The following is a 15,439-nucleotide window of genomic DNA, read 5'->3' on the forward strand; positions in this document are numbered from 1 at the left end:
AGCCCAACTGCTACGAGCGAGATCTGGATCGGTTCAGTGTTCAGTGTGCAGAAGTTATCATATTATATCGTAGTACCGTACATCTCCTCGGCTGTTGCGGTTCTTCCCTCACTGGTACCTCTAAACCCGTCTCCCTCTATCCCCTTGTGTTTTCTCATACCGCCGCCGAACCATCCTCGTCGCGCACCAAGAGTCCCTTGCCTGTAAGATAAGACTTGACATCACCAATGGGAACCTCTCTCCTGTGGAAAATACCCGCAGCCAACCCAGCATCCGCACCCGCCTGGTTGAAAACCTCCTCAAAGTGCTCGGGCTTACCAGCACCACTGGAGGCAATGACAGGGATCCGTACGGCGTCCTTGACATCCTTCACCAAAGCCAAGTCGAAACCAGAGTTCGTTCCGTCCTTGTCCATGCAGTTAAGCAAGATCTCACCGGCACCCATTGCCTCGACGGCAGTGACGAGTTGTCGGACGTCGACATCACGTCCTTCACGGCCACCCTTGATCGTGCACTGGTACCATGCCCACTCCTCACCGTTGGGTCCCTTGTCTTGAGGCTGGATACAGTGGTGGGTAGTCTCGCTGGGGTCCTTCACGTACACACGCTTAGGGTCGACGGACACAACCACGGCCTGAACACCGTATGCCCGTGCAATGCTCTCAATAGCAGTGGTTCCGTCCAGCTTCTTTCCGCGAGCGTAATACTGTTCTGCTGCCAAGACAGAGTCTGATCCAATAGAAACCTTGTCGGCACCAGACTTGAAGTACAGTTCTGCGACCTCGACGGCAGGGTGGAAAGTACCATCAGGATCAGTGATATCACGGATACCACCACCAATGGTCAGAGGTACGAAAACAGTCTCGGACGTCTTACGGAGAACCTCGAGCATAGGGGTGTCGGCCAAAGGCGTATCGCGGAAGGAGGTAATGTTCAAGAAGGTAACCTCATCAGCCCCATCCTGGTAGTAGCGCTTGGCAAGCTCGACGGGCTTACCGAGGTTACGGACCTCACCACCCTCAGTCTTCTCTCGTACATCATACTGATCACCCTTCGTCACGACCAGATCACCAGCATCGTTTGCTCGTACATCAAGACATGCGATGATACGCTTAGTCAATCCTCCCTCACTGTTTTCGTTGATCTCAGTGGCATTCCCAGAGATACTGCTCAACCCGTTACCCTCCAAGAACGCCTTCAATGTTCTCAATCCAGCAACACCACTCTTCTCGGGGTGGAACTGGGTAGCGTAAAGGTTGCCCTTAGCCACAGCGCCGATGAACTGCTCGTTTCCGTACGATCCAGTAGCAACATCCCATCCCTCCCACTCAGATTCCCGGTAAGGAACGGCATATGAGTGGACGTAGTAGTACTTGCTGTGAGGTCTCAGGCCGTAGACAGAGCGATTGGTCTTGCTCCGCACAGCAGCACTGTTCCATCCGATGTGAGGCACAGGCTTATCTGCACTGTCGAACTTCTTGGCCTTTCCTGGGATGAAACCCAATCCTGGTACGGACTCGCTCTCCTCCGATCCCTCGAACAACACCTGCAAACCGACACAGATACCCATGAATGGCCTGTCCGCCTTGATATACCTGCGAACAGCGTCCGCGTATCCCTTCTTCTCAAGCGTTTGCATCACATGTCCGAAGTTACCGACACCGGGAAAGAGAATGCGCTCTGCGTTATCGATGTCCTCTGCGGACTTGATCCATTCGAGCTTGTGGCCGAGGGACTCGACGGCATTGACGAGGGAGCGGATATTACCGGCTCCGAGATCGAGCAAGTGAATCGTCATTTTTGAACTGTTTATCGTGCTCAAAGATGCGTCTGATATCCGAACTTTGTTTCGCCGCGCCCGCAGCTGCCGTACGTCTTGACTCTTCTGTCAGGGAGATGAGGTCGGAGGGGATCCTCCTCAGATCACCAGGACAAGGCGGATGATATTGCTTTTAACATCTTTTGAGCAAGTTAGACCCCATTAAACCCTGTAAACGCGTCACTCCAACTGCCGGCTTTGCACGCCGGCGCAGGACAACCATCCCCGGAACAACCCCATAACGGTACCTCAGCCCGTATCGGTAACATACTTCTTGTCGGTTTGGCACGCTCAAGGCGCCATGGTGAACCAGTCGCCAGCACCTCCCAGTAACAGGGTCAGTACTCCCGTCAACGGCGCAAACGGAGCGACAAATTCCCCGGCGGTATCTGGTGTCGCAGGGACGCCAACCGCGAACAACAAGCCTGCGAGGCCGAAACCGAGGGTTGACGTGGAGTCGTTGGTGAATCAACTACAGACGTCGCTGGGCGAAGGATGGCAGCAGTATACGAAGACCGTGACGGACTTTATTACCGGGAAGGCGATACGTCCGGAGTTCGATCAGCAGATATGCGAACTTTTGGATAAGAAGCAGATCAAGTTGCATAACGAGATCATGATGGCGAATTTGGCGAATGTGATACGAGATGTACCGCCTATGACGGGGAATCATCCGACGGAGTGGAGCAAGAAAAGGAAGGAACCGCCGAGGAATAATGGTGGGAAAGGGGATGCCAAGTCCAAGCGGCTCAAGGAGGAGATCATGAGCTTGCCTCCGAGGGAACGACATCGTATCAGAGCGATCGGAAGAGTACGCGGCCAGGAGACACGCTCTTCGTGATATATGCTTACCGTCTCACAGGATGCACAACGACGACCGACGCCGCTTCCAAGTACGCTGTGGGAATCACGACAGGCGAAGGTGCCTAAGGTTCCCCAGACGAGAGATAAGCTTGGCACAGACACCACTTTCGCGCATGATATTCAACAGGGTTTTCAGGCCCCACTTGCGGCCGACGCGCTCGAAATCCCGGATCAAAACAACCTGAAGGACCGCGTTCAAGGTATCGCGCTGCAGCATGGATTACTAGGGGGCGTCGCAAAAGGCGTTCCGCAGGTTTTGTTGGCGGGTTTAGAGGTTTGTGATACTTTACATGACAATGAGGATCGCGCTGAAGCTTACACTTGAAGCGTCCAGAACCACCTGAAGGCAGTACTCGAGAGCACGATCACCCGAGTGAGAAAAACGCAGATGGACGGTGCACCATTACCTGAGGCCGCAGCTTCGGGATCTAGTAACTCTGGATCCGGATCGCGTCCATCGACTACTGCTGGCGAGCAGGAACTGCCGGCAGGGTCTGCAATCACGGTGGACGAACTGACGCTGTCCCTGGATTTGTACCCTGAGACACTTATTGAGGGATATCCCACGTTCGAGAGGATTAAGAGTGTGACTTTGGGAGACGCATACGCGTCATTGACACCGCCTCAGTCCGATGGTGATGAAGATCCCCGGAAGAAGATCGTTAGGGATGCGTATGAATTGGATGCAGCAGTGAAGCGTGATCCGACCTTGAAGGAAAGGATGGAATTGGCAGGCATATTGGATGAGATTCTGGCGTAATAAGACGGGAAGGAGGGAAAGAAGGGGAACAGGAACGGTACTTGCAATTGAACGGGGAGCACTTTTACGGAGTTTTTGGAGTTCTTGATGCACCTTGATTGCTCTAGCGACGGCGGTAAGGTTACGGGGTATAATTGAATTGCAATTCAAATTGAGTGAAATCAGAGAGTTGGTGGTGTGATGTCACCGCCGTCATCGCGCACCTCAGCCCGCGGAACCTGCTCAAGTGGCCCGCCGGTGACGTTGCGCGTGTTGATCCTTGGCAGCACGAAGCATATAAGGAGTCCATCCCTGCCCTCCTCCGACTCCCCATCAAGTCAACCAGACAAACAAATACCACTACCACTACTACTACAAAATGTCCGCCATCCAGCAGAACACCGCCGCCAACACCACCGACGTTTGCGAGGAGGTCAAGCCCGCCGTCGTCCACGAGACCGTCCAGCGCTCCGAGCGTGAGGAGGTCACTGAGGCCATTGACCGCGAGCACCACATCCAGCACTACCAGCAGCGTGTCCAGCCCATTGCTGACCGTCAGGTCGAGGCTGAGGTTCACATCCAGAATGTCGTCCCCGTCACTGAGCGCCGTGTGGAGGCCGAGATGGCTCCTGAGGCTGCCCGTGCCCTCGAGGCGCAGCAGGCTGCTTTCCACGACGAGCGTACCGTCCTCCCTACCCAGCGCGTCCAGGTAAATGCCGGTGCCGTCGCTACTGAGCACACCCACCACCACGTTCAGGAGGTTATCCAGCCCGTCATTGAGCGCGAGACCATCCAGAACAAGGTCATCGAGACCACCGTCCCCATTCACGAGACCATCCAGGAGGCTCCTGTCGTCCACAAGCCCACCGTCCAGCCCACCATGACCATGGAGGAGTTCAAGGCTGCTGGTGGTTCCCTCGAGGGCCGAGGTGAGGTCTGCCAGACCTTCACCGGCGAGGTCCCCCGCGTTGAGCCCAACGGTGGTGCCGAGAACAAGCTTCCCCACCACGGTATCCACGGTTCTTCCACCACTACCGACCGCGTGTAAGGAGTTGAGTTTTGTTGTTGCGATTGAGGATGGAATAATGGTATGAGTTGGGGCGATGGGAAGGTTTTTCCGGGAAAGTGAAGCTTTTGTACGATTATGAATACCACTATAGAATAGGGCACCCCTTCGGACTCTGGTTTAGTCCGACTTTAATGGAGTATTATTGTATCCTATGTCTTTTGTTCATCGTCGCGATGGAATGCCATCCAGTACCATCTCGGAACCCGTTGTAACCCTGCCCGGTATCAGTGAACAATGGTGGTGAGCGAACCAGGTGGGCCACAGGAGTTCGCGAAGACGATGAATGGTTCACCGCTGCCACCGAGATATTGAACATTTCATGCCCATCGCAGTTTGGGGTCGATTCCGAGCACGTCGCCTTCACTGATCCGCGCATCGAGTCGTGATGTCATCCATCTCCAACTTAGACTTCGAACCAAAAACAAAGCAGTACTTGAAGCACCTAATTCCCTTCGAACACCAAACAACCATCAATTGACCTCGAAACGAACAATGTGCCTTCGAGAAGTCCTCAACGACCACATCCCCGTCACCGGTACTGACGGCCCCCAGCCGGAGGAGACAATCGGATTCAACCTCAACCATCTCTGCATCCGTATCCGGGATCCGGAGGTTTCGCTGAAGTTTTATCGTGATGTACTTGGGCTTAGGAGGATTTTCACTGTTGATGGGAATGCGTATACGGTGTACTACCTTGGGTATCCGAAGGATGCGGGAAAGCACCAGAGTGGAGAGGAGTTGTTGAATGAACGTTTACATCGGTCTGGGTTGCTTGAGTTGATTCATGTTCATGTATGTACAAGCTTGCCACCTGCAGTAAACGTAGCTGACAATGGTACAGGGCTCTGAGAACGACAATTGGCCAGCATACACCCAGGACCACCCATACCGTCGCGGATTCTGTCACATCGGTATCACCGTTCCCGACATGCACGCCGCCATGGCACGTATGAAGGAGCACAATGTCAAGATCATCAAGGACATTGGCGAGCTCCCTACGTCGAAGATGTTTGGGTTGAAGGGTGCGGATGAGGGAGGAGTCGAGCTCGAACCGAGGTTTGCGGAGCCTGTGAGGAGGATTGCATTTGTTGAGGTAAGCAAAATCGAGGGTATTTTCCCGGGACGCACTCTAACTAGCTTTTAGGATCCCGATGGTTACTGGATTGAGTTGGTCCCCAACCACTCCGATGCTGCATTGAGGAAGCAGTAGACAATAGTTACAGGATGGAGGGGGCGTGAGAAGGAGATGAAGACGGAAGAAGACATTGCATTGGCATTGATTAGACCTCCATCACCGATCGAGTGGATTGTAACAAGGAGCATAATATTCAAATCAAATCATAACCAAAACTACCCCAGGGTATCATTATAAGACCTAGTACTAGCAAGATATCCATCCGTCCAGATTAATCGTACATCACACATCAAACTACTCCCTCGAGTTCATCCTCTCAACATGTGCCATCTCCATCTTCCCAATAGAAGCCATTTCAACATCACCATCCTTCAAGCTATTCTCACCACCCGCACCAGCAACCTTTGCCTCATCCCTAATATTGACGGTATTCTCGAACGCAGCACCGCGGTATTCAGGAGAAATCGCCGTCATGATAATCACAAACGCAAAAACACACCCAGCGAACAAAGCCTGGACTTTACCGTAGTTGGGGACGGCCTTGCCGTTGAGGGTGGTTTGGATGTGCTCGCCGAGACGGGCCTCGATGGTTGAGGAGGCGGAGGAAGCGGCGTTACCGAGTTGGTAGGAGATACCCACGAACGCGGCACGGAGGGAGAAGGAGGGTGAGATCTCGTTGAGGTGGACGGGGATGACGCCCCATGCACCCTGAACACAGAATTGGAGCCAGAATGCCCCGACGGCGAGGACGCGCCAGTCTTTGGGGAGGAACCAGAGGGGGATGAGTGCGCCTCCGCAGACACAGAGAACGATGATGGTGAGACGACGTCCGAAGGCTTGGGAGTAGTATCCTGCAAAGGTGCCACCGACGATAGCCCCGAAGTTGAAGATGCATGTGACGGCGGTGACGATATCGGGGGAGTACCCAAGTTGGACTTTGAGGAAGGTGGGGTAAAGGTCTTGGGTACCGTGGGACATGAAGTTGAATCCGGCCATGAGGAGGACGGCGTGGATGAGACGGATCCAGTGGTTCTTGAAGACGTATTTGAGTTCGGCGGAGAAGGCTTTTCCGCGTTCTTCGGAGGTTGGGATGTGTGCGCCCATCTCGACAAGCTTGTCGCGCTTGATCTTGTCTTCGTCGGGGAGCCAGGCGCGGAAGATGGCCACCAAAATAGCAGGACCGATGGAGAACCAGAAGATTGCGCGCCAGCCGTGGGGGGAGTTATCCACGATAGCGAGGTTGAGGGCGGCGGCGATGAGGTATCCCATTGCGTAGCCTTGTTGAAGAATTCCGGAAAACAAACCACGGCATTCGTGTGGGAGGTTCTCGAGGGCGACGGAGGCGGCACAGCCGTAGATTCCGCCGAGAGCGATTCCGTAGAGGGAGCGGATTGCGAGGAATGCGGAGAAGGATTTGCAGAAACCGGTGGCCATGGAAAGGAGGCCGAACAACACGATGTCGACGACCATGGGCCATTTGCGGCCCCACCTGTCTCCGGCGAGACCGAAGATGATGGCACCGACGGAACGGAACAACAAGGTCAAAGTGATGGCAAGCGTGATATCAGAGTTGGACTTGTTGAACGTCTTTGCGATCGAAGAGACATTGAGTGACACGGCGAAGAAATCGAAAGCATCGGCAGTCCAGGCCAACCACGAGGCGAGGAAAGTCAAGTACTGGGCCTTTGTGGGTTTAGCCAAGAGGGTGATTGGGTTCGCCGGCCATGATCTGGGAGCGTTGACAGGTTGCGGTGGGTGGTTGTCAGCGGTGACAGCCGGGTCGACGTCGTACTTGGACATGCCGGGATGATCTACAGGCTACAGGCTACGAGAACAGCGGACACATGTCCTTATAAGAAATGAGATCAGCCCCCCTCCCGGCAATTGCAATTCTCCACACGGTCAAGCGGGGAGTCGCGTATTTCCCCGGATCACCCGCTTGAACTAAGCTAAATAGCCGCTAGCCAATCACATCGCCTGATTAGTGCTCGGCTAATTGCCCTTCTAACCCTAGTCTACTCTTCCATCTCTGCAATTCTAACCCTTCTAATTGGAGTCAACCTCAACACCCCACTCGCCGTTCACGTCCCATCGGGATCCTCCTGCTGCTCGGGACACGTACTTGATGAACCTCAACGTTCCTTCATCGCGGAGAACCACCAGGAACTTGTTCCATCCTGCCACTTCTTCAACCAAAATCCCGCCGTCGTCGTCTTCGTTCTCCGCCGCAGCTTTGTAAATAGCCGGATCATCGTCTGCTTCGTCTCCGGTAGCCATGTAGATTTCGTACCCACCCACTTCACCTTCCTCGAATTTTGCCGATGGCGACAAACACAAAGTAGAGCACAACGTGGGGTTGGGGTGGACGTGAGGGGTGGCCAACGTGTAATCATGTCCGGGACGGAATCGTCTTGCGAGGACACACTCGGAGATGGGAAAGTAGGACGTGCACATCGCCAACCACTTTCGGAACTCCTTGCTTCCGTAGAGTTCAGTGCTGAGCTCTCCCATGGGTGTAGAAGCATCTTCGGTAAACAAGTAGCGGTGCTTGTGCGGTGGGACGGCGACCTTCCATTCCGAGGGGACGTCATTAGAGTGCTGCGGGACAGCCTGGTCGGCTTCCTCAAGCTTGGCCTTAAGGTCCTCGGCGTATTCCTTGTTGAGGAAAGATTGAATAGACAGCTTGCATTCATCCTCGAAAACTCCACGCAACTGTTTCATCGACTCGGGCTTCAACAAGACCGGGTTCATGTACTTGCCGAGGTACTCCCTCTCCGCATCAGTCAACTCGCACTTTTCGCTCTCCTCGTCATCGATCTTCTCCTCTTCGGACACAGCCTTGAGCTCGAGGCGAGGATGATCGAGTTCATCGCCTTCACCTTGCAGTTGCTCCAACGTCGACTTGAGCTTGTCCTCCTCCTCCTGGTTCTCGCCGTATCCAGGCTCGCCCTCCTGAGGAACGTGGAACCAGCCACTAATCGACATCCTAGGCTTTCCCTCCACACATACTTCTTCGACATCGTGGAACGACCGACCAGGCTGGACGGTAAACATGCAGAGCTGATTCCATTCGGGTGGGATGACGAGCGTGGGATCAGCAGCAGGGAAGCCAGGCTTCAAGGTCGGGTATAGACGGAGTGCGCCTCCCCATTCGGGCTTCCAACCCTTTTCGACGAGGTAGAGGATGTACGAGACGCGACGGGTACCGATGACGTCGTCGTGGTTCAGCAAGTGTGATCCATGAGTGTACGTGTTAATCGACATATCCGTCTTCGTCCCACTCAGCGGCCCACACTGCGTAACCTTCTGAATATACTCCCGAAACAGCGGAGAATACATCGCATCGCGTAATCGTCCAAGATTGGCGAGTTTAGCCTTTTCGTCATCGGGGAGTCCGGAGAGGTTTGCGAGGTCTCCGGTTTGGTTCACCTTGTAAATATCTGTTTCTTTGGAGGTGAAGACAAGGTTTTCTTCGATTTCGCGTTTGACGGCGGAGAGGAGGTCGTCGCTGATCAGGTTGGAGATTTTGCAGTGTTTGTAGGGGGAGGATACGGCGTATGCGTCACGGAGCTCGTTCTGCGTCTCCTCCTTCAACGTTTGCGGACCGAACGCTGAAGCGTAGCCGTCGTCCTCGGCTGAAACAGGAGCATTGGTACGCTGCTTCTTCTTGAGGGGCCCGTCTTCAATGGACATGGTTGATGCTGGATCGTCTACTCTTTGCTCCTCTCGACTCGGCATTCCCAAAAATCAGTGATCCGTTGAGGCGCAGTGCGTGTGGCGTGCACATAAGGTGTAGGACCCTTGAATACCTACCGGAAAAGGTTTATATCCCTCACGAACGTTCTTCACTGTTGCAATTGTACAGCCAGACATCATCAAGCTGGCGTCTTCTATTACCTCCACGATTCTGCACCTCTTCAAGTTGTCTGAAGTTTACTAACACCGGCTAATCGGCTTGCATCGTCATGCCGAATCTTGATGTGTCCGAGTTCAATATTGTTTGTTCCGTGCTGGGCGCTTTCATTGTTGTTTTTGGATTGTGTTCTTACGTTGTCAAGGAACGGGCTTTCGTGAGTGAGGCTCTTGTTGCCTTGTTGATTGGTGTTGCGTTTGGACCGATCGGGTCGGGGTGGATTGAGCCGGAGCGGTTTGGCGATGGGAATGCTGATGTTAAGAAGATTACCTTGGTTTGTCCAGATGAGAGCCCCCCCCTCAGATCATAGGGCTAACTGGAAATACAGGCATTCACTCGACTCGTCATCGGTGTTCAATTGGTCTTGGCAGGTGTGGAGTTGCCGTCCAAGTACATTTGGCGTGAGAGGTGGTCGTTGTTCGTGCTCTTGATTCCCATCATGACTACGATGTGGGTTATTTCGGCACTGTTCGTGTACCTATTGATTCCGAACCTTCACTATATCGAAGCTTTGGTTATCGCTGCGTGCGGTATGTGATGTCGTACATCCGGTGTTGACCCTCTTGACTGACAATACATACAGTCACCCCAACGGACCCTATCTTGGCAAACTCGATCGTTCGTGGTCGCTTTGCCGAAAAGTATGTCGCCCCCCACCTCCGTAACATCATCTCCGCCGAGTCCGGTGCCAACGACGGTTTCGGCTACCCCTTCCTCTTCCTCGCCACGTACCTCATCAAGTATGACTCCGGCAAGGCAATCGGCATGTGGTTCTACGAAACTTGGTGCTACAACATTTTGTTGTCCTGCGCATATGGTACCGTAATCGGATGGCTCGCAAAGGAAGTGCTTCATTTTAGTGAGAAAAAGTCGGAACCCATATTATTGGATCCACCTCCTGGTTTGGATCTATCCTACAAGTGTATGGCTCAAGCTAATCAAGTCCTCTGCTGGGGGGAGTAGGAAGTATATCGACAAGGAGTCATTTCTTGTGTTTGCCATCGCGCTTGCGTTGTTTACGTTTGGGACGGCTGGGTTGTTCGGAACTGACGACCTTCTTGCTTGTTTCGTAGCCGGAAGTATGTTGCACTACTCTTCTCGTTGGTATACGTGCTAACATATGGATAGACGTCTTTACGTGGGATGACTGGTTCCGTATTGAAACAGAAAAGGAGCACCTTCAGTCGACAATCGACATGTTGCTCAACATCTCGATTTTTGTCTATTTGGGTGCGATCATGCCGTGGTCCGATTTCAACAACCATGAAATTGGCACATCGGTCTGGCGCTTAATCGTCATGGGTATTTGTGTTTTGATCGCAAGACGTCTGCCCATCGTCTTAGCTCTTTACAAGTTCATGCCTACGACGATCAAGAATTTTAGGGAGGCGATGTTTGCTGGGTTCTTCGGGCCTATCGGCGTTGGTGCTGTATTCTACGCAGCCATCGCTTATGAGCAGTTTGAAGAATCTAAAGACGAGAGACAACATCGTTTGGCCGAGTTGGTCATCCCTGTCGTCTACTTCTTGGCCTTGTCGTCTATCGTAGTGCACGGCGTCACGATTCCAATCATCAAGCTTGGTCAGAGAATCCCCATCAGCAGTCTCGATTTCCGATCGATTTCCATCAGTCGCCCATCAACTTCGGCACCGAAGAACGACAGCGCCTTTGCGCGCATGAAGATTTTCAAGCCGGCAGACGTCGATGCTCGCCTGCAGGAAATGAAGGATCTTGAGGCCCGGGGAGTTCCGCCTCCTATGTTTGATCCCAAAGACGGCCCGGAGGAGGTTGCCCGGTCCGTTGGCTCGCAGTCTACCAACGATGAGAGTTCTGTTGATGCGTTCGCGGGTCGTGGACGTAGGATCACCATTCAGGATCCGAGAGATATGGCTGCCTTGGAGGATCAGAATAGGAAGGAGTCTGAAGTTGCCTTTCAGGAGGGTAATGATATCATTGTGGAGGACAGAGATGGATTCCATCAACGTGTCTACCATATGTAGGGGGGAGGAAGACTGGAGCGTGAGGAGTGAGAAGAGGAAGAACGAGACGAATCACCTGTATTATACCTTAATACACTCTGTATTTACCCATCGGCCTCGGTACCGAACTCCGGGCCTTATCTCGTCTTCTATGTCGGTCCGCCCCCACACTGACGTTTGCTTATCTCCCAGCCGACGCGCCGAAGCCTCCACAAAGCGGACCATGCGCCGAGATGATGGCAACCGCCGAGCCTTCCATAACACGGATGTCGCTGTGACGATGACTCTTATACCAACCACCATCACTGACAGAGCTGTTTACGACAGCATTCACTCCACTTCACCACCATGTCGTTAGCTGACGTTGCACGAACACTCCCTTCTCGGTGCCCTTCATGGGGTTCGCCTATCGATTACGCGTCGCATATCAACATGGAGCCCCTGGTGCGGTGGGTACATGCGCTCACGGGTGAATGCGTGTACGGGAATAGAGCTGCCTTGAGTTGGGCGTTAGGTAAGTCGATTGTTGTAGCAGAGTTCGCACGTTCTAACACGAGATAAAGGGGTACTTTCGCTGCTATCATGGCTATTCGCGCAGACACCACAGATCTACAGCAACTATAATGCACCGCATACAACCCACTTGGCTATTTCGCCTCTCTTATTACTATCCTGGACGCTTGGAGACGCATTCAACCTCATGGGATGCATCTTTAGCGGACAAGCTTTGCCTTTCCAGAAGTCGCTCGCCAGTTGGTATGTGCTTGTTGACGCCGTCCTTTGCGGGCAGTGGCTGTATGGGAGGTGGTTCCATGGATATACTGTGATTGAAGGCGTGGATTCATCCGATGTGGAGTATGAGGAGGAAGAGGGGGAGGCTGTTGCTCCCGATGGTCACAAGCCTCCTAATAGACCGGGAACTACACGAAGCGCCCGAAGTACACGAAGCATTCTTTCAGTTCACAGGCTCAGTTCGGTAGTTATCCTGGCTTTTGCCGTATTTGCTGGAGCTACGGATAGCTCTGCTACTACAACAACACTCGACGCCCCTGGCGAGGACACTCTCGCAGCTTCTTTTGCCTGGATTTGCACTGTGTTCTATCTATCATCACGTATTCCTCAGATCATTCGCAATACCGAACGTCGCTCAACAACCGGCCTGAGTCCTTTTCTGTTCTTGATGGCCCTTTTCGGTAACATGTTCTACACCTCGTCAATTCTCGCCAGCCCCTATGTTGCTGCTGGAGGAGAGGTGAGAAGAGAGTTCCTGATTGGAGAGTTGCCCTTCCTTATTGGAAGTGCTGGCTGTGTGGGGTTTGACGCATGGATTCTTGGACAGTGGCTTGTGTGGGATAAACAGTTCAAGGTGGTGCTGGAGAAGAGAGGGACTAGAGTTGAGAGTTCAGAGTACAGGCCTTTGATGGAGAGTAGATCGGAGTCGTACGGGTCTGTTTGAACAGTACTCGGAGGGAAAGCTAGAATTCGCAGAGGATGGGATGAGTGGGATACAAGAGTATAGACACTACGAGCGAGTACATTACTTGGCTACGTTAGACCTCCATAATCCACCTGATCAATTGCTTCTGAAGGCAAACAAGTTTTTACACGCTCTCCTCCAACGGCGGCATGAACTTCGAATTCCTCCGGGTCGCTGCATGTGGCTGCCAGTGCGGCCCGACGTCTCGGCAGAACACTTAAATACAGTCCATACTCCAACTCCGTTTTGCCAGCTGTCACCGAACTTCACTGACCGGTGTTACCAACCATGCCAAACGAATCGACGATTAAGAAGCTCCCTAACGAGCTTGTCACCGAGGTGGCTCTGTACCTGTCGGCGGCTGACCTTCTCAGTCTCGGAAGCACTTGTCGGGCAATGAGGGCTTTTGTCCGGGATGCAGACCTTTGGACGGTGAAAATAAAACGGGACTTTGGATGTGAGGGGCTTGAGTTCCAATGGGAGCAGAGTGATGACGGGGCGTATTCTTCAAGAGAGCGCCAAAGGAAGTATATGAAGCTGGAGGAGGGTGAGTGGATGAGCAGCTGCGCTGAGTGGGATTGCGCTTGGCTTAATGAAGGTAGCCAAAAATGGTATCTTGAAATGCTCGCTAGAAGCTAACACTTTGAATAGGCAATGGTCACTACTGGCGAATCGAGCATAATCCACGGAGTCCATTCGGTCGCTCTCTCAATCTCGGACATCGCTGGGTGTTTTGGCTCCATGCTCACACACGTCTCCGGATTCCTCCAGGTCGTTACGAAGTATCGTTTGGATTACAAGTTGTGCAGCCAAATCCTATGTTACGCTTCGTCTCATTCAAAATACAGGAAAAGCCCCCCGTCTCCGAGACTTTAGACGGAGAAGCTCAGATGTATGCGGATGAGATGATACGGTTCCCAATGGCAGAGGTTCAGTCAACGTATCTCAGGGCCCTATCAACTCCTGACTTTAGGGAAGTTACATGGCAATCGACGTTTCTGGTTCGAGGGTCTTCGGAGAAGGGCAAGGAATGGGGTGAAGTCGAGGTGGAGATCAAGGATACCAGCGACATGCCTAAGACCGGTGTCAACCTCGATTACGTGAAATTCAAGAGAGTGCATGTGGATGAGGATACAATAGATCCCGTCGCAGAAGGCGTGAATGAGCGGCCAATCATTCGAGATTATCCCAGACGTCGTCGGCGCGGAGACAGGACTCCCGAAGAGCCTGGATTGAAAAGCCTTTTTACTGGATTTTTCAGCAGGATTGGACACGGTTTATTCTAGAGTACAGCTCACAATCAGCATTGCTCTTCATCACGTCATCGATATAAGGTTCGCGACCCTGCATGAAGCGGCGGGACGCACAGCTGACCGTCGTCCTCTCCAACAAACATCATCGTCGAGCAAACAGCACGATGCTGTGCGATTAAGACGGTTGAGATTGCAATGATCCATCGAGATACAGAAGATCTGCGAACTATGACGCAACCCCTGCTAAGTACGGAGCAGCTGGTCGAGATTCGTGCTCGTCAACGGACGTTCGAAAACGCTTATGTCCGTACGGCGCTAGGAGAGTTCTCTTTCGGTTCGATGGTCTTCTGTTCTCCTCAGGATCTTCTGCTTATGTGGAGATAGCTCTTGTGATTCTTCGCATTTTCTCAAAGGAGTTCTATACAATAGGTGCTTTATATACCTGTAAGTCACTACCCTCTAGCCATACTGCAACGAATGCTTACATGAAGGTTGCAGTCTCAGGGTTCGTTTCCGTGCCTTCCTAGCTCTGGTTGTGGTCCCTAATGGCCATCTAGGTTCATCGTTCTAACTGCAGCCCTGTTTCGGCGAGGACGAAGTAATAGGGAATTCTTCGGGCCAGAGCAAGCAAAGCACTTTCGCACGAGCGGTGATGTTGTTCTCATGCTTAGTGCGCTTTACGGATGCTTGTACATAGGCAAGTTCGCGTGTTTTTGTCCGACAGTACGACAACTAACGTCCTACTAGCGCTTTTCGTCCTGATCTTGAGACTGTAGAATGTCACTTGTGGACAGTTAGTGTTAGTGTTCTCTCTCGCAAGGCACTCCCTTTACATGCACAGAACACGATACCAGGTTTGGGCATGCATCAGTACAGCTTTACTTACCTTTGTAATATGTGTTTTGGACTAGCATACATGAATTGCAGGAACCCTGGCGCTTACATGTACATGTGTTGTCAAGTCCCGAGCAGTTATCGAATTTGCCGGGAATTGATTTCCATAATCCCTCATGAAGGGGTGAACATGGTACATTAAACCCAAATCTGCCTAAGCAAACGCGTAATCCATGACAACGTGGGTTCATCTGGGATTAGTCATGAATTACGCAATCCGGCATGAATTATTATCGTTTCAGAAATCCCAGACAAAATCATGCATTACAATCCTAGACAAAATCAGAGAATATTGCC

General features: G+C 52.5%; 10 protein-coding genes across 10 annotated transcripts; 7 read left to right on the forward strand and 3 right to left on the reverse strand.

Moving 5' to 3' along the window:
* Positions 1-154: 154 nt before the first annotated feature.
* SAICODRAFT_10221 (glutamine amidotransferase:cyclase) lies at positions 155-1,798 on the reverse strand (the record flags this gene model as incomplete). The annotated part of the gene is made up of 1 exon (XM_019165195.1): positions 155-1,798. One exon carries the CDS (start codon positions 1,796-1,798, stop codon positions 155-157), a length of 1,644 nt encoding a protein of 547 aa, XP_019021282.1.
* A 322-nt stretch (positions 1,799-2,120) lies between these two features.
* SAICODRAFT_27861 (uncharacterized protein) lies at positions 2,121-3,443 on the forward strand (the record flags this gene model as incomplete). The annotated part of the gene is made up of 3 exons (XM_019167062.1): positions 2,121-2,630; positions 2,682-2,957; positions 3,018-3,443. The coding sequence occupies 3 exons, from the start codon at positions 2,121-2,123 to the stop codon at positions 3,441-3,443; spliced, it is 1,212 nt and encodes a 403-aa protein (XP_019021283.1).
* Positions 3,444-3,834: 391 nt separating this feature from the next.
* Positions 3,835-4,377, forward strand: SAICODRAFT_45442 (uncharacterized protein; the record flags this gene model as incomplete). The annotated part of the gene is made up of 1 exon (XM_019168810.1): positions 3,835-4,377. A coding segment is annotated over one exon (543 nt), but the record flags the coding sequence as incomplete, so codon positions are not given.
* Positions 4,378-4,983: 606 nt separating this feature from the next.
* On the forward strand, positions 4,984-5,701 carry SAICODRAFT_62126 (Glyoxalase/Bleomycin resistance protein/Dihydroxybiphenyl dioxygenase; the record flags this gene model as incomplete). The annotated part of the gene is made up of 4 exons (XM_019169890.1): positions 4,984-5,283; positions 5,333-5,455; positions 5,525-5,584; positions 5,636-5,701. 4 exons carry the CDS (start codon positions 4,984-4,986, stop codon positions 5,699-5,701), a joined length of 549 nt encoding a protein of 182 aa, XP_019021285.1.
* A 160-nt stretch (positions 5,702-5,861) lies between these two features.
* Positions 5,862-7,537, reverse strand: SAICODRAFT_32111 (MFS general substrate transporter). Its single transcript, XM_019168116.1, has one exon. The coding sequence runs from the start codon at positions 7,424-7,426 to the stop codon at positions 5,921-5,923; it is 1,506 nt and encodes a 501-aa protein (XP_019021286.1). The 5' UTR covers positions 7,427-7,537; the 3' UTR covers positions 5,862-5,920.
* A 12-nt stretch (positions 7,538-7,549) lies between these two features.
* On the reverse strand, positions 7,550-9,499 carry SAICODRAFT_178454 (uncharacterized protein). Its single transcript, XM_019165869.1, has 2 exons — positions 9,440-9,499; positions 7,550-9,351 (listed from the first exon to the last, which is right to left on the reverse strand). Exon 2 carries the CDS (start codon positions 9,317-9,319, stop codon positions 7,673-7,675), a length of 1,647 nt encoding a protein of 548 aa, XP_019021287.1. The 5' UTR covers positions 9,320-9,351; positions 9,440-9,499; the 3' UTR covers positions 7,550-7,672.
* A 92-nt stretch (positions 9,500-9,591) lies between these two features.
* Positions 9,592-11,539, forward strand: SAICODRAFT_10227 (uncharacterized protein; the record flags this gene model as incomplete). The annotated part of the gene is made up of 5 exons (XM_019165196.1): positions 9,592-9,813; positions 9,868-10,069; positions 10,123-10,408; positions 10,461-10,618; positions 10,668-11,539. The coding sequence occupies 5 exons, from the start codon at positions 9,592-9,594 to the stop codon at positions 11,537-11,539; spliced, it is 1,740 nt and encodes a 579-aa protein (XP_019021288.1).
* A 411-nt stretch (positions 11,540-11,950) lies between these two features.
* Positions 11,951-12,974, forward strand: SAICODRAFT_10228 (uncharacterized protein; the record flags this gene model as incomplete). Its single annotated transcript, XM_019165197.1, has 2 exons — positions 11,951-12,032; positions 12,082-12,974. The coding sequence occupies 2 exons, from the start codon at positions 11,951-11,953 to the stop codon at positions 12,972-12,974; spliced, it is 975 nt and encodes a 324-aa protein (XP_019021289.1).
* Positions 12,975-13,283: 309 nt separating this feature from the next.
* Positions 13,284-14,281, forward strand: SAICODRAFT_27868 (uncharacterized protein; the record flags this gene model as incomplete). Its single annotated transcript, XM_019167063.1, has 2 exons — positions 13,284-13,542; positions 13,647-14,281. 2 exons carry the CDS (start codon positions 13,284-13,286, stop codon positions 14,279-14,281), a joined length of 894 nt encoding a protein of 297 aa, XP_019021290.1.
* Positions 14,099-15,166, forward strand: SAICODRAFT_32112 (uncharacterized protein). Its single transcript, XM_019168117.1, has 5 exons — positions 14,099-14,582; positions 14,633-14,692; positions 14,747-14,753; positions 14,806-14,945; positions 14,996-15,166. The coding sequence occupies exons 1-5, from the start codon at positions 14,444-14,446 to the stop codon at positions 15,022-15,024; spliced, it is 375 nt and encodes a 124-aa protein (XP_019021291.1). The 5' UTR covers positions 14,099-14,443; the 3' UTR covers positions 15,025-15,166.
* The last annotated feature ends 273 nt before the right edge of the window (positions 15,167-15,439 follow it).

The sequence above is a fragment of the Saitoella complicata genome (assembly GCF_001661265.1).
Source record: "Saitoella complicata NRRL Y-17804 unplaced genomic scaffold SAICOscaffold_28, whole genome shotgun sequence".
NCBI lineage: Eukaryota > Fungi > Ascomycota > Saitoellomycetes > Saitoellales > Saitoellaceae > Saitoella > Saitoella complicata.